Source organism: Somniosus microcephalus, chromosome 3, assembly GCF_052327205.1.
Source record: "Somniosus microcephalus isolate GS21.2 chromosome 3, FLI_Smic_1.0, whole genome shotgun sequence".
Taxonomy (NCBI): Eukaryota; Metazoa; Chordata; class Chondrichthyes; order Squaliformes; family Somniosidae; genus Somniosus; species Somniosus microcephalus.
In genome coordinates, this window is record NC_140989.1 from 363,328,158 (window position 1) to 363,351,458 (window position 23,301).

Consider the following 23,301-nt stretch of genomic DNA (forward strand, 5'->3'; position numbering starts at 1 on the left):
AATCTCAGATTTAAAATTAACAATTGATCTAACATCAATTGCCATTTGCGGAAGAGAGTTCCAAACTTCTACCACCCTTTGTGTGTAGAAGTGTTTCCTAATTTCACCCCTGAAAGGTCTGGCTCTAATTTTTAGACTATGCCCTCTAGTCCTAGAATCCCAAACAGTGGAAATAGTTTCTCTCTATCTACCCTATCTGTCCCCCTTAATATCTTGAAAACTTCAATCAGATCACCCCTTAACCTTCGAAATTCTAGGGAATACATCCTTAATTTGTGTAATCTCTCCTCGTAATTTACCCTTGGAGTCCGGGTATCATTCTGGTAAACCTCGGCTGCACTCCCTCCAAGGCCAATATATCCTTCCTAAGGTGGGGTGCCCAGAACTGCTCCCAGTGCTCCAGGTGTGGTCTAACCAGGGTTTTGTACAGCTGCAGCATAACTTCTACCCCCTTGTACTCTAGTCCTCTAGATATAAAGGCCAGCATTCCATTAGCCTTTCTGATTATTCTCTGTACCTGTTCATGATCTATGTACCTGGACCCCCGGCGTCTCTTTGGACCGCCATTGTTTTTAGCTTTTCACAATTTAGAAAGTACCCTGTTCTATCCTTTTTAGGTCCAAAGTGGATGACCTCACATTTGCCTACATTGAAATCCATTTGCCACAGTTTTGCCCATTCACTTAATCTGTCGATATCCCTCTGTAATTTTATGCTTTCATCTACACTGCCTACAATGCCGCCTATCTTTGTGTCATCAGCAAATTTGGATATATGACTATCTATGCCAGAAGGAGGCCATTCAGCCCATTGAGTCCTCCGACGTAAGGGGTGTTCTATGCGGAGTGAACACACAAAGGCTGCTGGACCGGATAGCATCCCTGGACGGGTACTCAAGGAATTTGCTGATCAGCTGGCTGATGTCTTCACCGCCATCTTCAATCTGTCATTGGCCCAGGCAGTAGTCCCTACATGCTTCAAGACCGCTACCATTATTCCTGTGCCAAAACAAACGGCTGTGACGTGCCTGAACAACTATCGACCTGTCGCACTCACACCCATCATAATGAAGTGTTTCGAGAGACTGGTCTTAGCCCACATCAAAGCCAGTGTTCCTGCCTCTCTTGACCAACACCAGTTTGCATATCGTGCAAACAGATCAACGGAGGATGCAATCACAACTGCTCTACACTCGGCACTGAATCACCTAGATGGTAAGGAGACCTACATCAGAATGCTGTTCATAGACTACAGCTCAGCATTCAACACTATCATCCCCAACAAGCTGGCCACCAAACTCCAAACTCCTGGCCTGAACACTTCCCTCTGCAACTGGACCCTGGACTTCCTAACAAACAGACTCCAGTCTGTCAAATTAGGTAACCACACCTCCGCCCCCCTGACCCTGAACACGGGGGCCCCACAAGGATGTGTGCTGAGCCCCCTCCTCTACTCCCTCTTCACCCACGACTGTGTGGCTGTTAATGGTTCCAACACCATCATCAAGTTTGCAGATGACACCACGGTAGTAGGCCAGATCACCAACAACGATGAGTCAGCCTACAGGGAGGAGGTCCAGCATCTCGTGAAGTGGTGCGCCGATAACAACCTGGCCCTTAACATCAAGAAAACCAAAGAAATCATTGTGGACTTCAGGAAGTCCAAAGGTGGAAGTCACACCCCCATCCACATCAATGGGGCTGTGGTGGAAAGGGTGGACAGCTTTAAGTTCCTCGGAGTCCACATCACGGAAGACCTCTCCTGATCCCTCAACACCTCCTCTCTGGTGAAGAAGGCCCAGCAGCGCCTATATTTCCTAAGGAGGCTGAAGGGATGTAACCTGTCACCCCTGATCCTCTCCAACTTTTACCGCTGCACTATAGAGAGCATCCTGACAAACTGTATCACAGTATGGTATGGCAGCTGTAGCTACTATGACCGGAAAGCCCTGCAGCGGGTAGTCAAAACTGCCCAACGCATTACTGGCACCCGGCTACCGACCATAGAGCACATATACCAGAAACGCTGTCTACGGAGGTCACGGTCCATCATCAAAGACCCTACCCACCCCAGCCACAGTCTGTTCGCCCTCCTGCCATCTGGGAGACGCTACAGATGCATTCGCACCCGAACGACCAGATTTAGGAACAGCTTCTTTCCCAGGGCTGTCATCCTACTGAACTCCACAAATAAACTCTAAAGCCTGCACATCTGCCAATGCACTTTATTATGGTTATGTTTATGTTAAAGTATTACAAGCCAAATGTATGTTGAATGTTTACATGTCTTAATCCAAATGTACACTCTCGGGAGCCACAAGCCTACATTTCGTTGTACTGCACTTGTGCACTAACAATGACAATAAAAGTTGATTTGATTTGATTTGATTTGAGTCAGCACCAAATCAGGCGTTAAACCGAGGCCCCGCCTGCTCCCTCAGGTGGATGTAAAAGATCCCATGGCCCTATTTGAAGACGAGCAGGGGAGTTCTCCCCGGTGTCCTGGTCACTACTTATCCCTCAAGCAACATCACTAAAACAGATGATCTCATCATTTATTTCATTGCTGTTTGTGGGAGCTTGCTGTGTGCAAATTGGCTGCTGCGTTTCCTACATTATAACAGTGACTCCACTTCAAAAGTCCTTCAACGGCTGTAAAGCGCTTTGGGACGTCCTGAGGTCGTGAAAGACGCTACAGACATGCGAGTCCTTGCTTCCTTTCTTTCTCTCTGCCACTTGGCAACCCAACAATATTCGCTGTCTCACATATAAAGAATCATAGAGTGATACAGCACAGGAGGAGGCCATTCAGACCATCGTGCCTGTGCCGGCTCTTTGTAAGTGCTAACCAATTAGTCCCACTCCCCCTGCTCTTTCCCCATAGCCCTGCAAGTCTTTCCTCTTCAAGTATATAGCTAATTCCCCTTTTGAACATTACGATTGAATCTGCTTCTGCCGCCCCTTCAGGCAGTGCATTCCAGATCACAACAAATATAGTGCAAGAGAGGACAAACCAGGAGAAACATGTTAACCAAACAGCTGAGGTTCTCAAAACTCACGTCTCTACCCAACAACTGACCAAAGAATAGAAAGGCCAGCCACCTAGTTGAGGATTGCTTGCAGTGGTGACTGAGTTATGGTTGTACACATAAAGCGACTGCATGCAGAAGAAACCACCTGCCTGACTCCCCCTTGGATGACAATCAGAAGGAGAACTAGTGCCCATGAAATGATGTCCATGAAATGGTGTCCATGGAACGGTGCCCATGGAACGGTGCCCATGGAATGGTGTCCATGAAATGATGTCCATGAAATGGTGTCCATGGAACGGTGCCCATGGAATGGTGCCCATGGAATGGTGTCCATGGAACGGTGCCCATGGAATGGTGCTCATGGAATGGTGCCCATGGAATGGTGTCTATGGAATGTTGCCCATGGAATGGTGTCTATGGAATGGTGCCCATGGAATGGTGCTCATGGAATGGTGCCCATGGAATGGTGCTCATGGAATGGTGCTCATGGAATGGTGTCCATGGAATGGTGTCCATGGACCGGTGTCCATGGAATGGTGCCCATGGAACGGTGCCCATGGAATGGCGCCCCAGCAAGAGTGAGCACCTCTAGGAGGGGAGAGGTGAAAATCGGAGGGTGGGGGTGGGGGGGAAATGCAATAAAAAAGGAAAAGCAAGCTCACTTGAAAGGGAAGGTGGATGATGCCGTTGAGCCTCACCTGATAGTTCCTCAGATCCGCTATCTTCTCTTGCTGCACGGCCGCATCATTCCAGATCACGTTGGCAGTGTCATCTTCCTCTCGTGCTCTCGCGAATCCCGCTTCCATTATTGCTAAACGCACTAAAAAAAAAGAACATTGACAGAGCGGCCTGTTATTGTCAGTCAGTATGCTTACTGCGGCAGAACCTTTCACATGCGGGTGGGGCGAGCAGTGTATGTATAGTGATGCCCATTCACCCATTACTACCTGTGCTCGCTGACCTACATTTGGCTCCCGGCCCGACGAATTGAAAATTCTCATCCTTGTTTTCAAATCCCTCCATGGCCTCGCCCCTCTCCAGCTCTGTAACTTTCTCCAGCCCTACAACCCTCCGAGGTCTCTGCGTTCCTCCAATTCTGGCCTCCTTTGCATCCCCGATTTCCATTGCCCCACCATTGGCGGCCGTGCCTTCAGCTGCCTGGGGTTTAAGCTCTGGAATTCCCTCCCTAAACTTCTCCGCCTATCTCTCCTCCTTTAAGACGCTCCTTAAAACCAACCTCCTTCACCAAGCTTTTGGCCAGCAGTCCTAATATCTCCTTATTTGGCTCAGTATCAAATTTTGTTTGATAACGCTCCTGTGAAGTGCCTTGGGATGTTTTACTATGTTAAAGACGCTATGTAAATACAAGCTGTTGTGGTTACTGCAGAAGGCATTGCCGTTGTGTGGGATGGGCTGGGTGGACCAGAGGCTCTTTTCCTCTCCGCCATTGTTCCTATGTATTATTAACTTCGATACCTGGACAAAGGCTTGCAGGTGACTCACCGCATCTCCTTCAACAGCAATGATAGCAACAACTTACATTTATATAGCGCAGTTAACGTAGCAAAATGTGCCAAGGCACTTCACACGAGCAATTATGAATAAAAACATTTTTGACACTGAGCCACAACGACAACAACAACTTGATAGCGCCTTTAACATAGTTAAACGTCCCAAGACGTTTCACAGGAGTATTATAAGACAAAAAAATTTGACACCGAGCCACATAAGGAGAAATTAGGGCAGCTTGGTCAAAGAGGCAGGTTTTAAAGAGCGTCTTAAAGGAGGAAAGAGAGGTAGCGAGGTGGAGAGGTTTAGGCAGGGAATTCCAGAGCTGAGGGCCTAGGCAACAGAAGGCACGGCCGCCAGTGGTTGAGTGATTTACAATCAGGGATGCTCAAGAGGGCAGAATTAGAGGAGCGCAGATATCTCGGGGGGTTGTGGAGCTGAAGGAGATTACAGAGATAGGGAGGGGCGAGGCCATGGAGGGATTTAAAAACAAGAATGAGAATTTTGAAATCGAGGCGCTGCTTAACCAGGAGCCAATGTAGGTCAGCGCGCACAGGGGAGATGGACAAACGAAGGAGATATCAGGACAGATGGCCAAAAGCTTGGTCAAAGAGGTAGATTTTAAGGAGCATCTTAAACATAAGAACATAACATAAGAAATAGGAGCAGGAGTCGGCCATTCGGCCCTTCGCGCCTGCTCCGCCATCCAATATGATCATGGTTGATCTTCTACTTCAACTCCACCTTCCCGCACTATCCCCATATCCATTGATTCCCTTAATATCCAAAAATCTATCAATCTCTGTCTTGAATATACTCAACGATTGAACATCCACAGCCCTCTGGGGTAGAGAATTCCAAAGACTCACAACCCTTTGATTGAAGAAATTTCTCCTCGTCTCAGTCTTAAATGGCCGACCCCTTATTCTGAGACTGTGACCCCTGGTTTTAGACTCCCCCATTCAGGGGAAACATCATCCCAGCATCTACTCTGTCATGTCCTGTAGGAATTTTATATGTTTCAATGAGATCACCTCTCATTCTTCTGAACTCTAGGTAATATAGGCCCAGTCTCCTCAATCTCCCCTCATAGGACAATCCCCCCATCCCAGGAATCAGTCTGGTGAACCTTCGTTGCACTCCCTCTATGACAAGTATATCCTTCCTTAGGTCAGGAGACCAAAACTGTACACAGGAGAGAGAGGTAGAGAGGTGGAGAGGTTTAGGGAGGGAATCCCAGAGCTTAGGGCCGAGGCAGCTGAAAGCACGGCTGCCAATTGTGGAGCGATTAAAATCAGGGACGGGCAAGAGGCCAGAATTGGAGGAGCGCAGAGTTCTCAAAGACTTGTAGGGCTTGAGGAGGTCACAGAGGGAGGGACGGGCAAGGCCGTGGGGGAATTTGAAAGCAAGGATGAGGATTTTAAAACTGAGGCATTGTCGTGCCCGGAGCCAGTGATGGTCAGCAAGCAGAGGGGTGTAGGGTGAATGAGACTTGGAGCGAGTTAAAATACTGGCGGCGGGGTTTTGGATGAGCACAAGTTTATGTAGGGTGGAAGGTGGGAGTCCGACCAGGAGAGCATTGGAATAGTCAACAACACTTCAACAGAAAGTGGCACTGATCCATCCGTCAATCATTTCTAAATGTTTCAATTCACTTTATATAATGGTTTTAGAAAAGCCTCCTTCAGACCCAATAATGAATTTCGAATAAGCACCCTTAACTTTATCTTTCTATAGCAACAGCAGCCTGCAATTATATAGCGCCTTTAACAAAGTAAAACCTCCCGAGGCATTTCACAGGGGCAAAAATTTGACACCGCGCCACATAAGGACACATTAAGACAGGTGACCAAAGTGTTGGTCAAAGAGGTAGGTTTTCAGGAGCAGTTTAAAGGTGGAGAGAGAGAACTGTACACAGTACAGAATGCGTATTCCATATACTTTACACATTACACATCAGTTCCCCAATGGCTCAGCTTGCTGAGGAGATGAGTAACTGGGCGCGGCAGACCAGGAGCTCCTCAGTTGACTCTATGACCTGTGCCGGGTCTGTCGGTCTCAGTTGAAGTGGCAGCAAGGGGGCCCCGCTACAAGAGACTGTGATGAAATATGCCTTCATCAACCCATGTGTTTTACCTGCTTGTATTTTACCTGCTTGTATTTTACCTGCTTGTATTTTACCTGCTTGTATTGTGAACCGCCCCCTTTTGTTCCTATTGTGTGTATTGGCTACGCCCCTGTCTTTTGCCATATAAAGGTCTCAGGAGCTGTATGAGTCATTTACTACCAGATGAACCCGATGTGGGAAGACCTGCTATACTGCTATGTTCTTAGTGATTAAAAGCCTTCAGTTGAATCCTTGTCTTTGAGTCATTGATGGCATATCAGAGACCTCAGTTGTCCTCGAGTTAGAGAGCAGGAAATCAGCCCGAGTTCTCACTGCTGATTGCTGTACAGTGCCTCTGCCAGATGCGTGTACACTACCTGAGGACGGAAACAGCTGCTATGCTCCCAAGGTTCGAACATTCATTGAGTAGGGTAGTTGAGCAAAATAAGGGAGGGCAAAGGAACCTGTTGTGCAGCACGAGTAAATGCCTTTCAGGAGAGCGGAGGATTCAATGAGAGATACAGTGAGCCTATCGGGAGAAGCAGAGCGGCAGATTTAAACAGCGCGCGAAAGCCCGCAGCAGCACAGCAAGATCCCACAAACAGCAATGTGATAATGACCAGGTCATCTGTTTTAGCGATGTTGGTTGAGGGATAAATACTAGCCAGGGCACCGGGGAGAACACCACTACACTTCTTTGAAATACTGCCACGGGATCTTTTACGTTCACCTGAGAGGGCAGACGGGGCCTCGGTTTAACGTCTCATCCGAAAGACGGCACCTTTGACAGTGCCGTGCTCCCTCAGCGCTGCACTGGAGTGTCAGTCTGGATTATGTGCCCCAGTCCCTGGAGCGGGACTAGAACCCACAACCTCCTGACTCAGAGGCGGGAGTGCTACCCGCTGAGCCTCGGCTGACTGTGCATGCACACTTCCTGCCCGCCATAATGGAGGCATAGGAGGCTTAGCGCCTGAAAAGCAGGTGCCGTGCGGCCGAATTTGAAAGCCAATGTTTTAGGAGTGGCTTGATTTAACTTTGTTCAGCGTTGTTAAGTCTGTGTGTTATAGTGAGAATTACTACACAGACCACAAGAGTAAATTTTAACAGGTCTTTACGAGTCGAAGGTCAGGGCTGAACTGCCCAATAAATCATTACACAGCACTTATATACCGGTGTGGTCACCACCGGTATTACAGTATACAGCAGCCAAGATAAAGTAGTGCAACCCTTAAAATAGTTCTCTTAAAGGTGGAACGGTTACATACACTACAATCCTCCCTTTTTAGCTTAACAGTATATATTCCCCATTAAACATAACATACTAACATATATACACAACTTCATGTAAAAACAGTTCACAGATTCCGTCTCCGAGGAGGCCTCCTGACTCGGTCCGGATAACGCTTCGGTGGTGTAGTAGTTTTCGGTGGTGTAGTAGGTTCTCGTTGCTGGGGTGACTCATCTAATAGTCCTTCACTGGACTTAACAGCTTGAACTTTCGTAACTTCAGAACCCGCATTGCTGACTTCTAAAGGCTCGAGTACCTTGGGAAGTTTTTCTACTTCCAGACTGATTTGGCTCAGTTCGGAGGGACCACGTGCGTGACCTGGTAGGGGTGATAATGGTTCAGATGAGTCATCATCTTCTGCTTCTTCTCTATTGTCTTCTATTTCCTCCATCACTTCAGCTTTTGCCTCGGCCACCAATTCCCTGAGTGGCTTATTACTGCTGACACTGCTCACAAAAGGGTGCTCTTTCTTCTTAGCTTTCAACTGATCGATGAATTTGACATATTCCCTTTCTTGCTCAGCTTTGATTCGTTTGGCCTCATCGCGCAGACGGTTTGTGTGTTCCTGATCCATTTTCTCAATCAGCTGCTTCTGCTGTCTTCCCAGATTCTCCAACTCTGTGTCAAAGAACTTTTTCTTTGCATTCATCTCCTGTTCAAAACGGCGAATCATTTGTTCTAATTGCTGTTGTAGTTTGAAATTGAGTTGAGTTCGAGCCCAGTGTTCCTCAGAAATGTGCATGTCTGTAGACTGGACAGACTCAGAATTCTCTGTCAAACTATGTTGTTGTTGTTCAGTGGAATTCTGTTCTGATACTTTGTTCTCTTCTGAAGCATTTATGCACTCCTTCGTTTTTCCATCATTAGTCTGCAAGTCCATTTTAGACTTGTCTTTTGCACATGGGCTGGTCTTACCATCATCAGTTCCAGAGTCTGAGCTGATTGTCTTCACCGAGTTCTCACTCTCTGCTTTGTCACTGTCACTGCTGCATATGCCCTCATCCAATATTCTGGACAATCGTTCAGGCTTGACATCTTTCTTTTTCCCGGAATCTACCGTTATTGCTTTTAGGGAGTGCCAGTCCATATTTATTTTCCTGATCCACTCCCGTCCCAGAAGTGGTGGACCTCCCTCAGGTAGTACATATATGTCCATTCCTTGGTGTGCTTTGCCCTTGTGTACCACCTTGACTTTTATCTTTCCGATGGGGTATACTCTTTGCCCCGTGTATGTCGGCAATACTATCTCCGTATCCCGTAGGGGAATATGTGTGAATAACTTTTTGTAATCTTGCTTATTCATGACCGTCAACGCCGATCCGGTGTCCAATTCCATCTTCACGTGGACTCCTGCTATCTGCAGTGTGACCCAGATAGTTTGTCGGTCAGCTTCCTTACTCACATTGTGAATTCTCAGACTACCCAGTTCCTTGCTGTTGGAGTCTGAATCCGAATTCTGTTCATCCAAACTCTTCTCAGCCACCTTATGTACCTTTCTGCACTTTTCCTGCGGTGACTTTTTGTTGCTGGTCTTCTTTCCTGACCGGCATACTTTAGCTATGTGACCAAGCTTGCCACATTTTCTACATTCCTGGTTTTTAAACCAGCATTGGTTCTGATCGTGTGTTGTCTTTCCACAACGATAACATTTCGTTGTACCCAAAGCCATTTGATCTACGCTGAATACCGCTGCCTTCAGCTGCATTTCCGCAGTGCCTCTCGCTGCGGCTTCGTGCGATGCTGCAATAGTGACAGCCTTATCAAGTGTAAGATCATTCTCTTCAAGCAGCCGCTTTTGTGTTCCTTCTTTCGACAATCCACACACGAATTTGTCTCTCAGTGCCTCTGTCAGTCTTTCCCCAAACTGACAGTATTTCGCTAGCTTACGCAGTTCAATTAAGTACTCCGCGTTGCTTTCCTCTTTCAGTTGCGTTCTCGCATAAAATTTAAATCATTCCGCTAACATCAGCGGTGTGGGGTTCAAATGATTCTTCAGGACAGCAACAATATTAGCGAAAGTCTGATCCGCCGGTTTAGCTGGTGATAGAAGATGCTTCAATAGCTCGTATGTCTTCGCACCCATTGAGTTTAGTAAGGTTAGTGCTTTATCTTCATTTGATATTTTATTTGCCTTACAATATATCTCTATGCGTTCTACATACGTGGCCCAATCTTCAACATCGGGATCGAAATCGTTGATGTTACCACGCTTAGGCATCCTCGCAATCTTCTTGAGAAACAAAAAGAAATTTTTCTTTTATTTTTTTTTTCAAAATGGCGGTTTCCCGCGCTTGTCTTCTTCCCCCGCCTACGAAAATGGCGGCTTCCCGCGTTTGCCTTTCTCCCCCGCTGGCTGTAATGGTGATTGCCGTATTGCTGCGTTCGCCCTCCCCAGCGGTTTTCAAATCGTGCCTCCCAGCCCCTCTTGCAGTCCGGTCCTTTCCCCCGGCTGCGGCTGAGTTCTCTGCGGTTTTTTAAAAAAAAATTCTCCCACGCCTTACGCTGTTCCGGTCGCTGCGCCTCGCGGCCTCGGTAGCTGCCCAGCCTTTTTCACCGGTCGCGGTCGAGCTCTCTCTCGACGCTGTTGCGTCTCCCAGCCCGCTTGCAGCCCGGTCTTTTACACTGGCTGCGTTTGCATTCACCGCGGCTCCAGTGCCTTACGCTGCCCCAGTCTCAGCGCCTCTGGCCCCGACTTCTGTCCGGCTCTTTTCCCCGGCCGTGGTCGAGTTCTCCGCCCTTATATCCTCCGTTTTTCCCTCCCCTACTTCACAGCCAACGTGGCCGACTTGCTGCTCGTCGCTGATCGGCTTACCCACCACCGTGATAGAAGGGATGATCACTGCCTGTTGTTGATGGAAGGCTTCGTGTCAGAATTCTTCCTTTGCTCTGCAGACCCGAGTCTTTTCTCAGCAGAATGATGAGGGCGGATGCCTCTTCTCGACGCCCGTTAAACTGCCTTGGATGTATCTCTGCCGCAGGGTAAGATCGTACTCGTCGCCACTGTTAAGTCTGTGTGTTATAGTGAGAATTACTACACAGACCACAAAAGTAAATTTTAACAGGTCTTTACTAGTCGAAGGTCAGGGCTCAACTGCCCAATAAATCATTACACAGCACTTATATACCGGTGTGATCACCACCGGTATTACAGTATACAGCAGCCAAGATAAAGTAGTGCAACCCTTAAAATAGTTCTCTTAAAGGTGGAACGGTTACATACACTACAAGCGTAACTGTGCTGACATTCTGAAGACAGCAATAAAGTCTTGGCTCTTCGCAAAACTGCAGGGGAGAAAACAAGCAGAAGGACACTGATCACAATGTCCACAGGGGTGCAGTCTAAGCAACTGCTTGTTATGCTCGGTGAGCTCACTCACTACCTCCTGTTATTGACGCACAATAACTATTCGAGGCCTGGCCTCTCCTCAATTTCAAACGGATTATGTAAGGGTTTCACATGCAGCTGATGATTGCATCTAATTACACTGACAATACAAGCAACACTGTATGAATGAGACTTGGACCATGTACAGCAGGCACCTCAAAGCACTGGAGAGGTACCACCAACGCTGCCTCCGCAAGATCCTGCAAATCCAGTGGCAGAATAGGCGCACCAATGTCAGTGTTCTTGCTCAGGCCAACATCCCCAGCATCAAAGCTTTGACCACGCTCGATCAACGGGTCACATTGTCCGCATGCCCGATACGAGACTCCCAAAACAAGCGCTCTACTCGGAGCTCCGACGCGGCAAGAGAGCCTCAGGTGGGCAGAGGAAACGCTTCAAGGACACCCTCAAAGCCTCCTTTGAAAAAGTGCAACATCCCCACCGACACCGGGGAATCCCTGGCCCAAGACCGCACAAAGTGGAGGAGAAGCATCCGGGAAGGTGCCGAACACCTCGAGTCTCTTGGCCGGGAGCAAGCAGAAGCCAAGCGCAGGCAGCGCAAGGGGCGCACGTCAACCCAAGCACCCCACCCACCCGCCCCTTCAACCACCGTCTGCCCCACCTGTGACAGAGACTGTAGGTCCTGCATTGGACTCATCAGTCACCTGAGAACTCATTTTTAATGTGGAAGCAAGTCATCCTCGGTTCCGAGGGACTGCCCAAGAAGAAGAAGAAGAAGTTATGCTTCTATACCTGTCCGATTCCTTGAATATCTCTTAATGTCTCTCCTTTCATCCCCTCCCCCATTTCCCAGCCCCCAAACTGCCTTTTAATCTGTTTCATTTCCTGCCTTTTATTCTCAGTTCTGACGAAGGGTTTCGACCCGAGACGTTGACTCTATTTCTCTCTCCACGGATGTTGCCTGGCCTGCTGAGTTTTTCCAGCATTTTCTGTTGTTATTTCGGATTTCCAGCATCCGCAGTATTTTGCTATCGAAGAAGTTATGCTTGGTGAGCTCACTCACTACCTCCCAGCTTTCTGTTATTGGCGTACACTGACAATACAAGCAACACTCTATGAATGAATAAGTCATTGAACAGTTTAATTGCACATATTTGAATAGTGCGGCAAGCAGCACAACAAGGGCAGGAAGGAAGTCACAGGACCAGAAGCGACCACTGCTCTCCACTCACCAAATTCCAAAGTAAAAAGATAATGTTCTCTACACATGTAGTAAATGGTTACTAGACACCCTGGTCAGCTAGCGATAGTGTTACAATGAACTATTCCATGCTAGGGATCTGGGTGAAACAATAGCTGACCTTTCACCTCTGGCAAGTGAGGCGCTGGGGGGAATTTTAACACGGGTGAGCAGGTGGGATTGGGTGTGGGGCGGGGGGCAATGTTCCCTTTAAGGTGCGTGGCACAGCGCTCTGTAGGTCCCACGCAGTCGGCCAGCCGGTTTTAAATAGAAAAATAGTTGCGTGCGCAAAATTTTGAATGGCCCACGCAGCCCATAAAAGGGAAACCAGAGCAATGGCGGGAGCGAGGAGGCGGAGGATAGATTGAGCGGGAGGCCCAGACCGAAGCAGCGGCGGGAACGAGGAGACGGAGGATAGATTGAGCGGGAGGCCCAGGCAGAGCGCAGACCAGAGCAGCGGCGGGAGCGAGGAGGCGGAGGATAGATTGAGCGAGAGGCCCAGACAGAACGCAGACCGGAGCAGCGGCGGGAGCGAGGAGGCGGAGGATAGATTGAGCGGGAGGCCCAGGCACAGCGCAGACTAGAGCAGCGGCGGGAGCGAGGAGGTGGAGGATAGATTGAGCGGGAGGCCCAGACCGAAGCAGCAGCGGGAGCGAGGAGGCGGAGGATAGATTGAGCGAGAGGCCCAGGCAGAGCGCAGACCAGAGCAGCGGCGGGAGCGAGGAGGCGGAGAACCTCCAGCGCAAAGAACAACAACAAAAGCAGCAACTGCAAAACAGCTAAAGTGATGTCACAACCTGGGAGAGAGAGAGAGAGAGAGAGAGAGAGAGAGAGACTGGGGGAGAGAGAGAGAGAGAGAGAGACTGGGGGAGAGAGAGAGAGTGTGGTATAAAGGAGAACTGAACAAACACATCTCACCGATAAAACAGGGAAAATCACACGTATGGCTAAAATTAGATAAAAATATAGGAATAGTAAAAAACGATGTTTACTTATGTGCGATCTACATACCTCCAATAGAATCGCCATATTTTGAAGAGGAGATATTTGACACTCTCCACATGGAAATCAGCCATTTCCAGGCCCAAGGAAAGGTGCTACTATGTGGGGACCTAAATGCAAGGACAGGATGTGAACCTGACTTCATAGACCCACAGGGCAAAACCATGTGTTTGGCCAGACCCCTCTATATGTCACACCAGCCATCGCACGAAACAACCTCGATTGTGAAATAATAAAAGCGGTAGGGAGGTAGTGCAACTCTGCCGAGCCTTAGGCCTGTACATAGTTAACGGTAGGTTCAGAGGGGACTCCTTAGGGAGACTCACATATTCCTCAACTCTTGGGTCTAGTGTGGTGGATTATACAATCACTGACCTGGACCCCTGCGATATCAACGCATTCACTGTCAGGCAGCAATCCCCCCTCTCAGACCATAACCAAATAAATGTGTACCTTAAACTTTCTGCCCAAACTACAGACACAAAAAAGGAACCCAGTAAGCTACATAAAATAAACCAGACATACAGATGGGCCCCCAGACAGTGGAGATAAATTCATCACAGCACTAATTCACCTGATCTCACAAGTAAAATTTCAAAATTTAAAGAAAAATCTATATGAGATCACCAGAGATGGGGTAAACATGGCCATAGAGGATATAATATGATCTTTCATGAGGCAGCTGTAAAAGCCGACCTCGTGAAACAGAAGAGGAAGAGTCACAAAAGACAAAATAAAAATAAGAAATGGTTTGACCACGAATGCAAAAATGCCAGAAAAGACCTGAGAAAAATATCAAACCAAAAGCATCGCCAACCAAACAATCCGGACCTACGTACTAGATACAATGAAACCCTCAAAAGATATAAACACACCATTAGGAACAAAACACAAAACTATACCCACAAATACTAGAAGAAATTGAAAACTCCACCAACCCAAAACAATTCTGGGAAATGTGGAATAACCTGAGTACAACACAATTGCAAGCATTACCAATCAAGATGGCGACATCTGGAGAACACATTTTGAAAACCTCTACAAAGACATCCCAATAAACGAAACAAACCAAGTCAACATCAGGTCACAGAAAAACTCCACACATTAGAAGCAACAATCAAAGACAACCAAAACCCTCTAGACTCCCCAATCACATGGAAAGAAATGGCCACAAAAACAAAATCTCTCCACCTAAAGAAAGCCTGTGGCCCAGACAACATCAAAAATGAAATGCTCAAGTTCAGCAATATGGAGATGCAGGGTGCGGTACTCAAATTATTCAACATCATATTACGTTCAGGCTGTTTTCCCGATATCTGGTGCCAAGGACTAATCTCCCCCCATATATAAAAGCGGAAACAAATCAGACCCAAATAACTACCGCGGCATCTGTGTCAACAGTTGTCTAGGGAAGTTATTCTGCAGTATTCTAAATAGTAGATTACTTGATTTTCTTAACAAACATAATATCCTCAGAAAAAACCAAATAGGCTTTCTTCAAAACACCGCACCGCCGACCATATCTATACCCTTCACACCCTCATTGGAAAACATATACACCAAACAAAAAATGGAAAATATTCGCCTGTTTCATCGACTTCAAGAAAGCCTTTGACTCTATATGGCACGAAGGGCTCTATTATAAACTTCTTCAATGTGGAATAGGGGGCAAAGTCTATGACCTTATTAAATCAATGTATCTGAAAAACAAATGCGGGGTCAAAATTGGAGACAAACGCACCGATTTCTTCACCCAGAGAAGAGGCGTCCGGCAGGGCTGCAATTTGAGCCCGACCCTGTTCAACATATACATAAATGAATTAGCAGACATGCTGGAGCAAAGCGAGTCACCAGGTCTCCGTCTCCTAGATGGAGAAGTGAAATCCCTGTTCTATGCGGACGACCTGGTTCTGCTGTCTCCCACAGAACAGGGATTACAGCAACAACTAGACCTACTCGACAAATACTGCCAAAAATTGGGCTCTAACAGTAAATCTAAAGAAAACCAACATCATGATTTTTCAAAAAGGCCCAGATGTCAGGAAAACAATACCAGTTTACCCTCAGTGATACCACTATAGGACACACTATGAGCTACACCCTACCTTGGTCTAACTATTACAGCATCAGGAGCTTCAGCATAGCAGTGAATGCACTAAAAGAAAAAGCCCGAAGAGCCCTATATGCAATAAAAAGAAAATTCTACAACATCCAAATCCCAATCAAAATCTGGCTCAAAATATTTGACAGCATAATCCTGCCCATTGCACTGTACGGTAGTGAAGTATGGGGCCCGCTAAATCACCAAAGCTACACTAAATGGGAAAAACATACAATAGAAGCCCTACATGCAGAATTCTGCCGAAGCATCCTTCGCACCCAAAGGAAAACGCCAACAAATGCATGCAGAGCCGAACTAGGCAGATACCCACTGATAATAAACATCCAAAAACGAGCACTAAACTTCCTAAATCACCTCAAATCTAGCTCCCCAGACACCCTTCATTTCAAAGCCTTTCAGACCCAAGAGCTAAACCCAGAAAAGAGTCCCCTGAGTCAGCTGCTACGGAAACTAAGTACTCAGCCGGACCCTGACCAGCCCCAGACCAACACAGCCGCCCAAACACCATCCGAGTGAACCAAATCATTAAAAAATGCAAAGAAACCTACCTGGAACATTGGAACAAAATAACCGAAAGCCAAAGCAGATTAGAATGTTACCGGGCCCTAAAAAGAGAGTATAAACTGGCAGACTACCTCATGACCATCAGAGACACAAAACAGAGACAGACCCTCACCAGGTACAGACTAAGCGACCACCAACTGGAAATTGAAAAAAGGCAGATACAAGAAATCCTGGCAGCCTAGAGAGAATAGAATATGCGATCAATGTCTGGCTGGCGAGGTTGAAACAGAAATGCATTTCCTCCTAAAATGCGAAAAATTCAACACATCAAGAAACATATTATTCAACAAGCTAAGCCAAACAACCCCAGATTTCAAGGAATTGGATGATCTGTCAAAATTGAGATTAGTCCTAGGAGAAGGAGACAGACCATACCTTGGGGCCAAATATGTAACAACATGTCACAACCTGAGGGACTGTTTAAAATTAAGACTGTTTAAAATTAATATTGAACGTACCAAATGAAGTACAAAGACTGTTTAAAATTAATATTGTTTAAAAGTAATATTGTATGTACCCAACAAATGTCAAATCGATTGACACCTACAGAATGTTGGAAAACTGTACCTTTTTGCTATGTAAGCTTTGGCAATATGGTTCTCTGGTAAACTTTCATGCCAATAAAGCATTTTAATTGGAATTGGAATTGGAATTGAATTGGAGAGAGAGACTGGCGGAGAGAGAGAGAGAGATACTGGGGGAGAGAGAGAGAGAGACTGGGGGAGAGAGAGAGAGAGAGACTGGGGGAGAGAGAGGGAGACTGGGGGGGGAGAGAGAGAGAGAGAGACTGGGGTGAGAGAGAGAGAGAGACTGGGGGAGAGAGAGAGAGAGAGACTGGGTAGAGAGAGAGAGAGACTGGGGGAGAGAGAGAGACTGGGGGAGAGAGAGAGAGAGACTGGGGAGAGAGAGAGAGACGGGGAGAGAGAGAGAGAGAGAATGGGAGAGAGAGAGAGAGAGAGAGAAAGACTGGGAGAGAGAGAGAGACTGGGAGAGAGAGAGAGACTGGGGGAGAGAGAGAGACTGGGGAGAGAGAGAGAGAGAGATTGGGGAGAGAGAGAGAGAGAGAGACTGGGGGGGAGAGAGAGAGAGACTGGGGGAGAAGAGAGAGAGAGAGACTGGGGAGAGAGAGACTGGGGAGAGAGGGAGAGAGAGAGACTGGGGGAGAGAGGAGAGAGAGAGAGAGACTGGGGGAGAGAGAGAGAGAGAGAGAGACTGGGAGAGAGAGAGAGAGAGAGACTGGGGAGAGAGAGAGAGAGAGAGAGACTGGGGAGAGAGAGAGAGAGAGGGGGAGAGAGAGAGAGAGACCTGGGGGAGAGAGAGAGAGAGACTGGGGGAGAGAGAGCGAGAGACTGGGGGAGAGAGAGCGAGAGACTGGGGGAGAGAGAGCGAGAGACTGGGGGAGAGAGAGAGAGACTGGGGAGAGAGAGAGAGACTGGGGGAGAGAGAGAGAGACTGGGGGAGAGAGAGAGAGACGGGGGAGAGAGAGACTGGGGGAGGGAGAGAGAGAGAGAGAGACTGGGGGAGAGAGTGAGACTGGGGAGAGAGAGAGAGAAACTGGGGGAGAGAGAGAGAGAGGACTGGGGGAGAGAGAGAGAGAGACTGGGGGAGAGAGAGAGACTGGGGGAGAGAGAGAGAGAGAGACTGGGAGAGAGAGAGAGAGAGAGACGGGGGAGGAGAGAGAGAGAGAGACTGGGGGGAGAGAGAGAGAGACTGGGGGAGAGAGAGAGAGAGAGAGACTGGGGGAGAGAGAGACTGGGGAGAGAGAGAGACTGGGGGAGAGAGAGAGAGAGAGAGAGAGACTGGGGGGAGAGAGAGAGAGAGAGGAGACTGGGAGTGAGAGAGAGAGACTGGGGGAGAGAGAGAGAGAGGAGAGGAGAGAGACTGGGGGGAGAGAGAGAGAGACTGGGGGAGGGAGAGACGAGAGCGAGACTGGGGGAGAGAGCGAGAGGGGAGACTGGGGAGGAGAGCGAGAGACTGGGGGGAGAGAGAGAGAGGACTGGGGGAGAGAGGAGAGAGACTGGGGGAGAGAGAGAGAGACTGGGGGAGAGAGAGAGAGACTGGGGGAGAGAGAGAGAGACTGGGGGAGAGAGAGACTGGGGGGAGAGAGAGAGAGAGAGACTGGGGAGAGAGTGAGACTGTGGAGAGAGAGAGAGAAACTGGGGGGAGAGAGAGAGAGAGACTGGGGGAGAGAGAGAGAGAGACTGGGGGAGAGAGAGACTGGGAGAGAGAGAGAGAGAGAGACGGGGGAGAGAGAGAGAGAGAGGACTGGGGGAGAGAGGGAGAGAGCCTGGGGGAGAGAGAGAGAGAGATGGGGGAGAGAGAGCAAGAGACTGGGGAGAGAGAGCGAGAGGACTGGGGGAGAGAGAGCGAGAGACTGGGGGAGAGAGAGAGAGAGACTGGGGGGAGGAGAGAGAGAGACTGGGGGGAGAGAGAGAGAGACTGGGGGAGAGAGAGAGAGACTGGGGGAGAGAGAGAGAGACTGGGGGAGAGAGGGAGAGGACTGGGGAGAGAGAGAGAGCTGGGGGAGAGAGAGAGAGACTGGGGGGAGAGAGAGAGAGGACTGGGGGGAGAGAGAGAGAGACCGGGGGAGAGAGAGAGGAGACTGGGGGGGAGAGGAGAGAGAGACTGGGGGGAGAGAGGAGGGAGAGAGAGAGAGAGACTGGGGGAGAGAGAGAGGAGAGAGAGAGAGAGAGAGAGAGCGACTTGGGGGGGAGAGGAGAGGATAGAGAGAGAGAGACTGGGGGAGAGAGAGAGAGACTGTGGGAGAGAGAGAGGAGACTGGGGGAGAGGGGAGAGAGAGAGAGAGACTGGGGGGGAGAGAGAGAGAGAGAGGGCTGGGGGAGAGAGAGGAGAGAGACTGGGGGAGAGAGAGAGAGAGACTGGGAGAAAGAGAGAGAGAGAGAGACTGGGGGAGAGAGAGAGAGAGAGAGACTGGGGGAGAGAGAGAGAGAGAGGAGACTGGGAGAGAGAGAGAGAGACTGGGGGAGAGAGAGAGACTGGGGGAGAGAGAGAGAGAGAGAGAGATAATCTGGGAGAGAGAGAGAGAGACTGGGAGAGAGAGAGAGACTGGGGGGAGAGAGAGACTGGGGGCACAGAGAGAGACTGGGGGAGAGAGAGACTGGGAGACAGAGAGAGACTTGGGGGGAGAGAGAGAGAGAGAGGCTGGGGGAGAGAGAGGAGAGAGAGAGAGAGACTGGGGGAGAGAGAGGAGAGAGACTGGGGGGAGAGAAGAGAGAGAGAGAGACGGGGGAGAGGAGAGAGAGAGAGAGAGAGAGGAGAGACTGGGGGGAGAGAGAGAGAGAGAGAGAGGAGAGACTGGGGGAGAGAGAGAGAGAGAGACTGGGGGAGAGAGAGAGAGAGAGAGAGGACTGGGGGGAGAGAGAGAGAAGAGAGGAGTGAGACTGGGGAAGGAGAGAGAGACTGGGGGAGAGAGAGAGAGAGAGAGACTGGGGGAGAGAGAGAGAGAGTGGGGGGAGAGTAGAGAGAGACTGGGGAGAGAGAGAGAGAGAGAGTGAGAGAGAGAGACTGGGGAGAGAGAGAGAGAAGGGGGAGAGAGAGACTGGGGGAGAGAGAGAGAGAGACTGGGAGAGAGAGAGAGACTGGGAGAACTAACATACAATACAACATGGCTGATTACCCTGACCAGGGTAAAGGATAGCAAACTGAGAAAAACCGTGACAATGTACAGACTTAGTGAACATAGCCCGGCGATCGAAAAAGGTAGACACAGGCAGAGGCCCGGCTACCAAGAGAGGACAGGATATGCTCTCACTGGCAGTCAGGGAGTGGTGGAGACAGAGATGCACTTCCTCACAGCTTGTAGAAAATATCAGTGCATAAGGGAGAATTTATATCAGGGCATAAGGGAGAATTTCTACCCAAAATTCACAAAAATATGCCCGAATTCAGAAATTTGAATGACGACCAAAAACTCCCATACCTACTAGGGGAAGAGAGAAATTGTGTAACATTAGCGGCACACTAACGTTACAGCTTGCCATAAACAGAGGGACAACCAGTAAATCTATGAAAAGAGTAATACAAATTATATGAATGTATATTTATACACGCAGGGATATATCTGTTTATACACAGTATGGATAGATCTGTATTTTTGTGTACAACCATGATTGTTTTTCGATGCTTTGGCAACATAAGATGTACCTTGTCATGCCAATAAAGCGATTTGAATTGAATTGAATTGAGTAGCTGGTAAGGTGTCTGGATTTTTTTTTACATTTTAGTTTATTCCTGCTGAGTTAGTTAATAGTCTGTTAAGTGGAGGCATGGCAGGGTAGCTCAGTCCCGCAGAATGCACATCCTGTGCCGTGTGGGAAATCCAGGACACTTCCCGTGTCCTGGACGACCACGTGTGCAGGAGGTGTCGTCAGCTGGAGGAGCTCAAGCTCCGGGTTTCGGAGCTTGAGCAGCAGCTGGCGTCACTGCGGTGCATCCACGAGGCTGAGAGCTTCGTGGATAGCACGTTTCAGGAGGTGGTCACCTCGCAGATAAGGAGTGTGCAGGCAGAGAGGGAATGGGTGACCACCAGACAGAACAGGAGGACCAGGCAGGTAGTACACTCTCCAACCAATATTCAGTTCTGAGTACTGAAGAGAGCGATGGGTTCCTCTGGGGAGTGCAGCCAGAGCCAAGTCTGCGGCACCATGGGTGGCTCAGCTGTACAGGGCGGGAGGAAGAAGAGTGGGAGAGCAATAGTGGTAGGGGATTCGATACTATGGGGAGCAGACAGGCGTTTCTGCGGCCGTAGATGGTATGTTTGCCTCCCTGGTGCCAGGGTCAAGGATGTCACCGAGCGGCTGCAGAACACTCTGAGGCAGGAGGGTAAACAGCCAGAGGTCGTGGTCCATATTGGTACCGACGACATAGGTAGAAAGAGGGATGAGGTCCTGCAGGCATTTTTCAGGGAGCTAGGAAAGAGATTAAAAAGCAGGATCTCAAAGGTAGTAATCTCCGGATTACTCCCGGTGCCACATGCTAGTGAGTATAGAAATAGGAGGATAGAGCAGATGAATGTGTGGCTGGAGAGATGGTGCAGGAGGGAGAGCTTTAGATTCCTGGGGCATTGGGACCGGTTCTGGCGGAGGTGGGACCTGTACAGGCCAGACTGGTTGCACCTCAACAGGGCCAGAACCAATATCCTCGCAGGGAGGTTTGCTGGTGCTGCTGGGGAGGTTTAAACTAATTTGGCAGAGGGATGGGCACCAGGATGTAATATTAGAAAGGGGAAATAAAGTGCTCAAAGGATTGGGAGAAGCAGAGAGCACTAAAAAGTATTAGGTGGGGTCAAACTAAGACAGAATACAGGATGGTCTGAGATGGGTTTACAGTGTACGTATGTGAATGCACAGAGCATAGTAAACAAGGTGAGTGAGCTGCAGGCACAAATAGCCACATGGGAATAAGATGTTGTGGGCAATACTGAGACCTGGCTCAAAAAAGAGCAGGTTTGGGTATTAAATATTCCTGGTTATAAAGTGTTCAGGAAAGATACGGAAGGAAAGATAGGAGGTGGTGTGGCAGTATTGGTCAAGGAGAATATTACAGTGCTGGAGAGGGAGGATGTCCTTGAGAGGGCATAAGAACATAAGAAATAGGAGCAGGAATAGGCCATTCGGCCCCTCGAGCCTGCTCCGCCATTCAATGAGATCATGGCTGATCTTCTGCCTCAACTCCATTCACCGGCCCTTCAAGTCCATTCACCAGCCCTGACGCCGGGTCAAGGACAGAATCTATATGGCTAGAGTTAAGAAATAATGGGGCAGTAATTCCTCCCCAAACGCGTGAGTACGGAAGGGGTACTCACGCGTCTGGCCGGAGGAAATGCCGGTTTTCAGCATGCACAGCGCATGCGCTGAAAACCGGCATTTCCTCTCCTCTACCCAAGAGGTGAAGAAGCTAGCGCGTGCGCTGTAGGGGGCAGCGCGTGCGTCTTGGATTTCCTCTGTTTTTGGGGGATTTGCACATGTGTAACGGCCTCCGGTCTTTACGCTTGTAAAAAGCACACGTAAGTATTTATTTTTACAGGTAAGTGGTGTTTTAGTGCAATTTAGAAAAAATGTTTCCAGAGATTTATTATTTTAAAGAATCTACAATAAGGTAAGTTTAGTTTTAGACCCTTTTATTAAAATTTATTTTTCTCCAAAAAAAAATTATTGTTTAAATTTTTTTTTAAACTTATTTATACTTAATTTAATGATTGGGATGTTTTTTAAATGTTTATTTAAAGTTTAAATAGTGTTTTGGGCCCCTGTAGTTTTCATGAGTTTGACAGCTATTACTCTCAAACTCATGAGTGAACCTTCCCCTCCCCTGATTGGTTGTACAGTGCTCACCTGATCCCAGCCGGCACATCGCACTAACTACGCCGCTGGATCAGGTAAGCACGCGCGCTGACATCTGAACCGGGCCTGTGACAGGAAATGCAAGCAGGCCCGGGCTTCAGATGTCAGCGCGCAGGGTGTGAGTGCAGATCGGGGCTTGCACGCGCGGCAAGCTCCCGATCCTAATTTCAGGGCCATTAGAGGTGCCATTACACTACTAGGTGTAATTTATAGACCACCAAATAGTGTGGGAAAGATATGGAGGAGTAAATTTGCAGAGAAATTATAGAGAGGTGCAAGAACTACAGAGTAGTAATAATGGAGGACTTCAACTATCCTAATATGGACTGGAATCGTAATAGTGTTAAGGGCAGAAAAGGTGAATAATTTCTGAAGTGTATTCAGGAGAACTTTCTTGATCAGTATGTTTCTGGCCCAACAAGGAAGGAGGCGTTGCTGGATCTGGTTCTGGGGAATGAGGTGGAGCAAGTGTCAGTAGGTGAATATTTAGGGAATAGTGATCATAGTATCATAAGGTTCAGATTAGCTATGGAAAAGGACAGGGAGCAATCTGGAGTGAAAATGTTTAACTGGGGGAAGGCAAATTTCAGTGCAATGAGAACGGAGCTGGCCCGGGTAAATTAGAATCAAAGATTGGCAGGCAAAACTGTAATGGAACAATGGGCTGCCTTTAAAGAGGAAATAGTTCAGGTACAGTTGAGGTACATTCCCACTAGGGGAAAGGCAGAAA

At 48.4% G+C, this 23,301-nt stretch overlaps 1 protein-coding gene across 3 annotated transcripts in view; it reads right to left on the reverse strand.

Moving 5' to 3' along the window:
* The window catches only part of ttll7 (tubulin tyrosine ligase-like family, member 7), a 298,339-nt gene that overhangs the window by 218,890 nt on the left and 56,148 nt on the right, over positions 1 to 23,301 (reverse strand). For 2 of the 3 annotated variants that reach the window (XM_085983505.1, XM_085983503.1), the window contains exon 4: positions 3,730 to 3,851. In XM_085983505.1, the coding sequence (XP_085839631.1) occupies positions 3,730 to 3,851 (122 nt within the window). Of the gene's footprint in view, positions 1 to 3,729; positions 4,156 to 23,301 lie in introns of those variants that run through there. The other variant, XM_085983502.1, reaches the window with a different exon arrangement.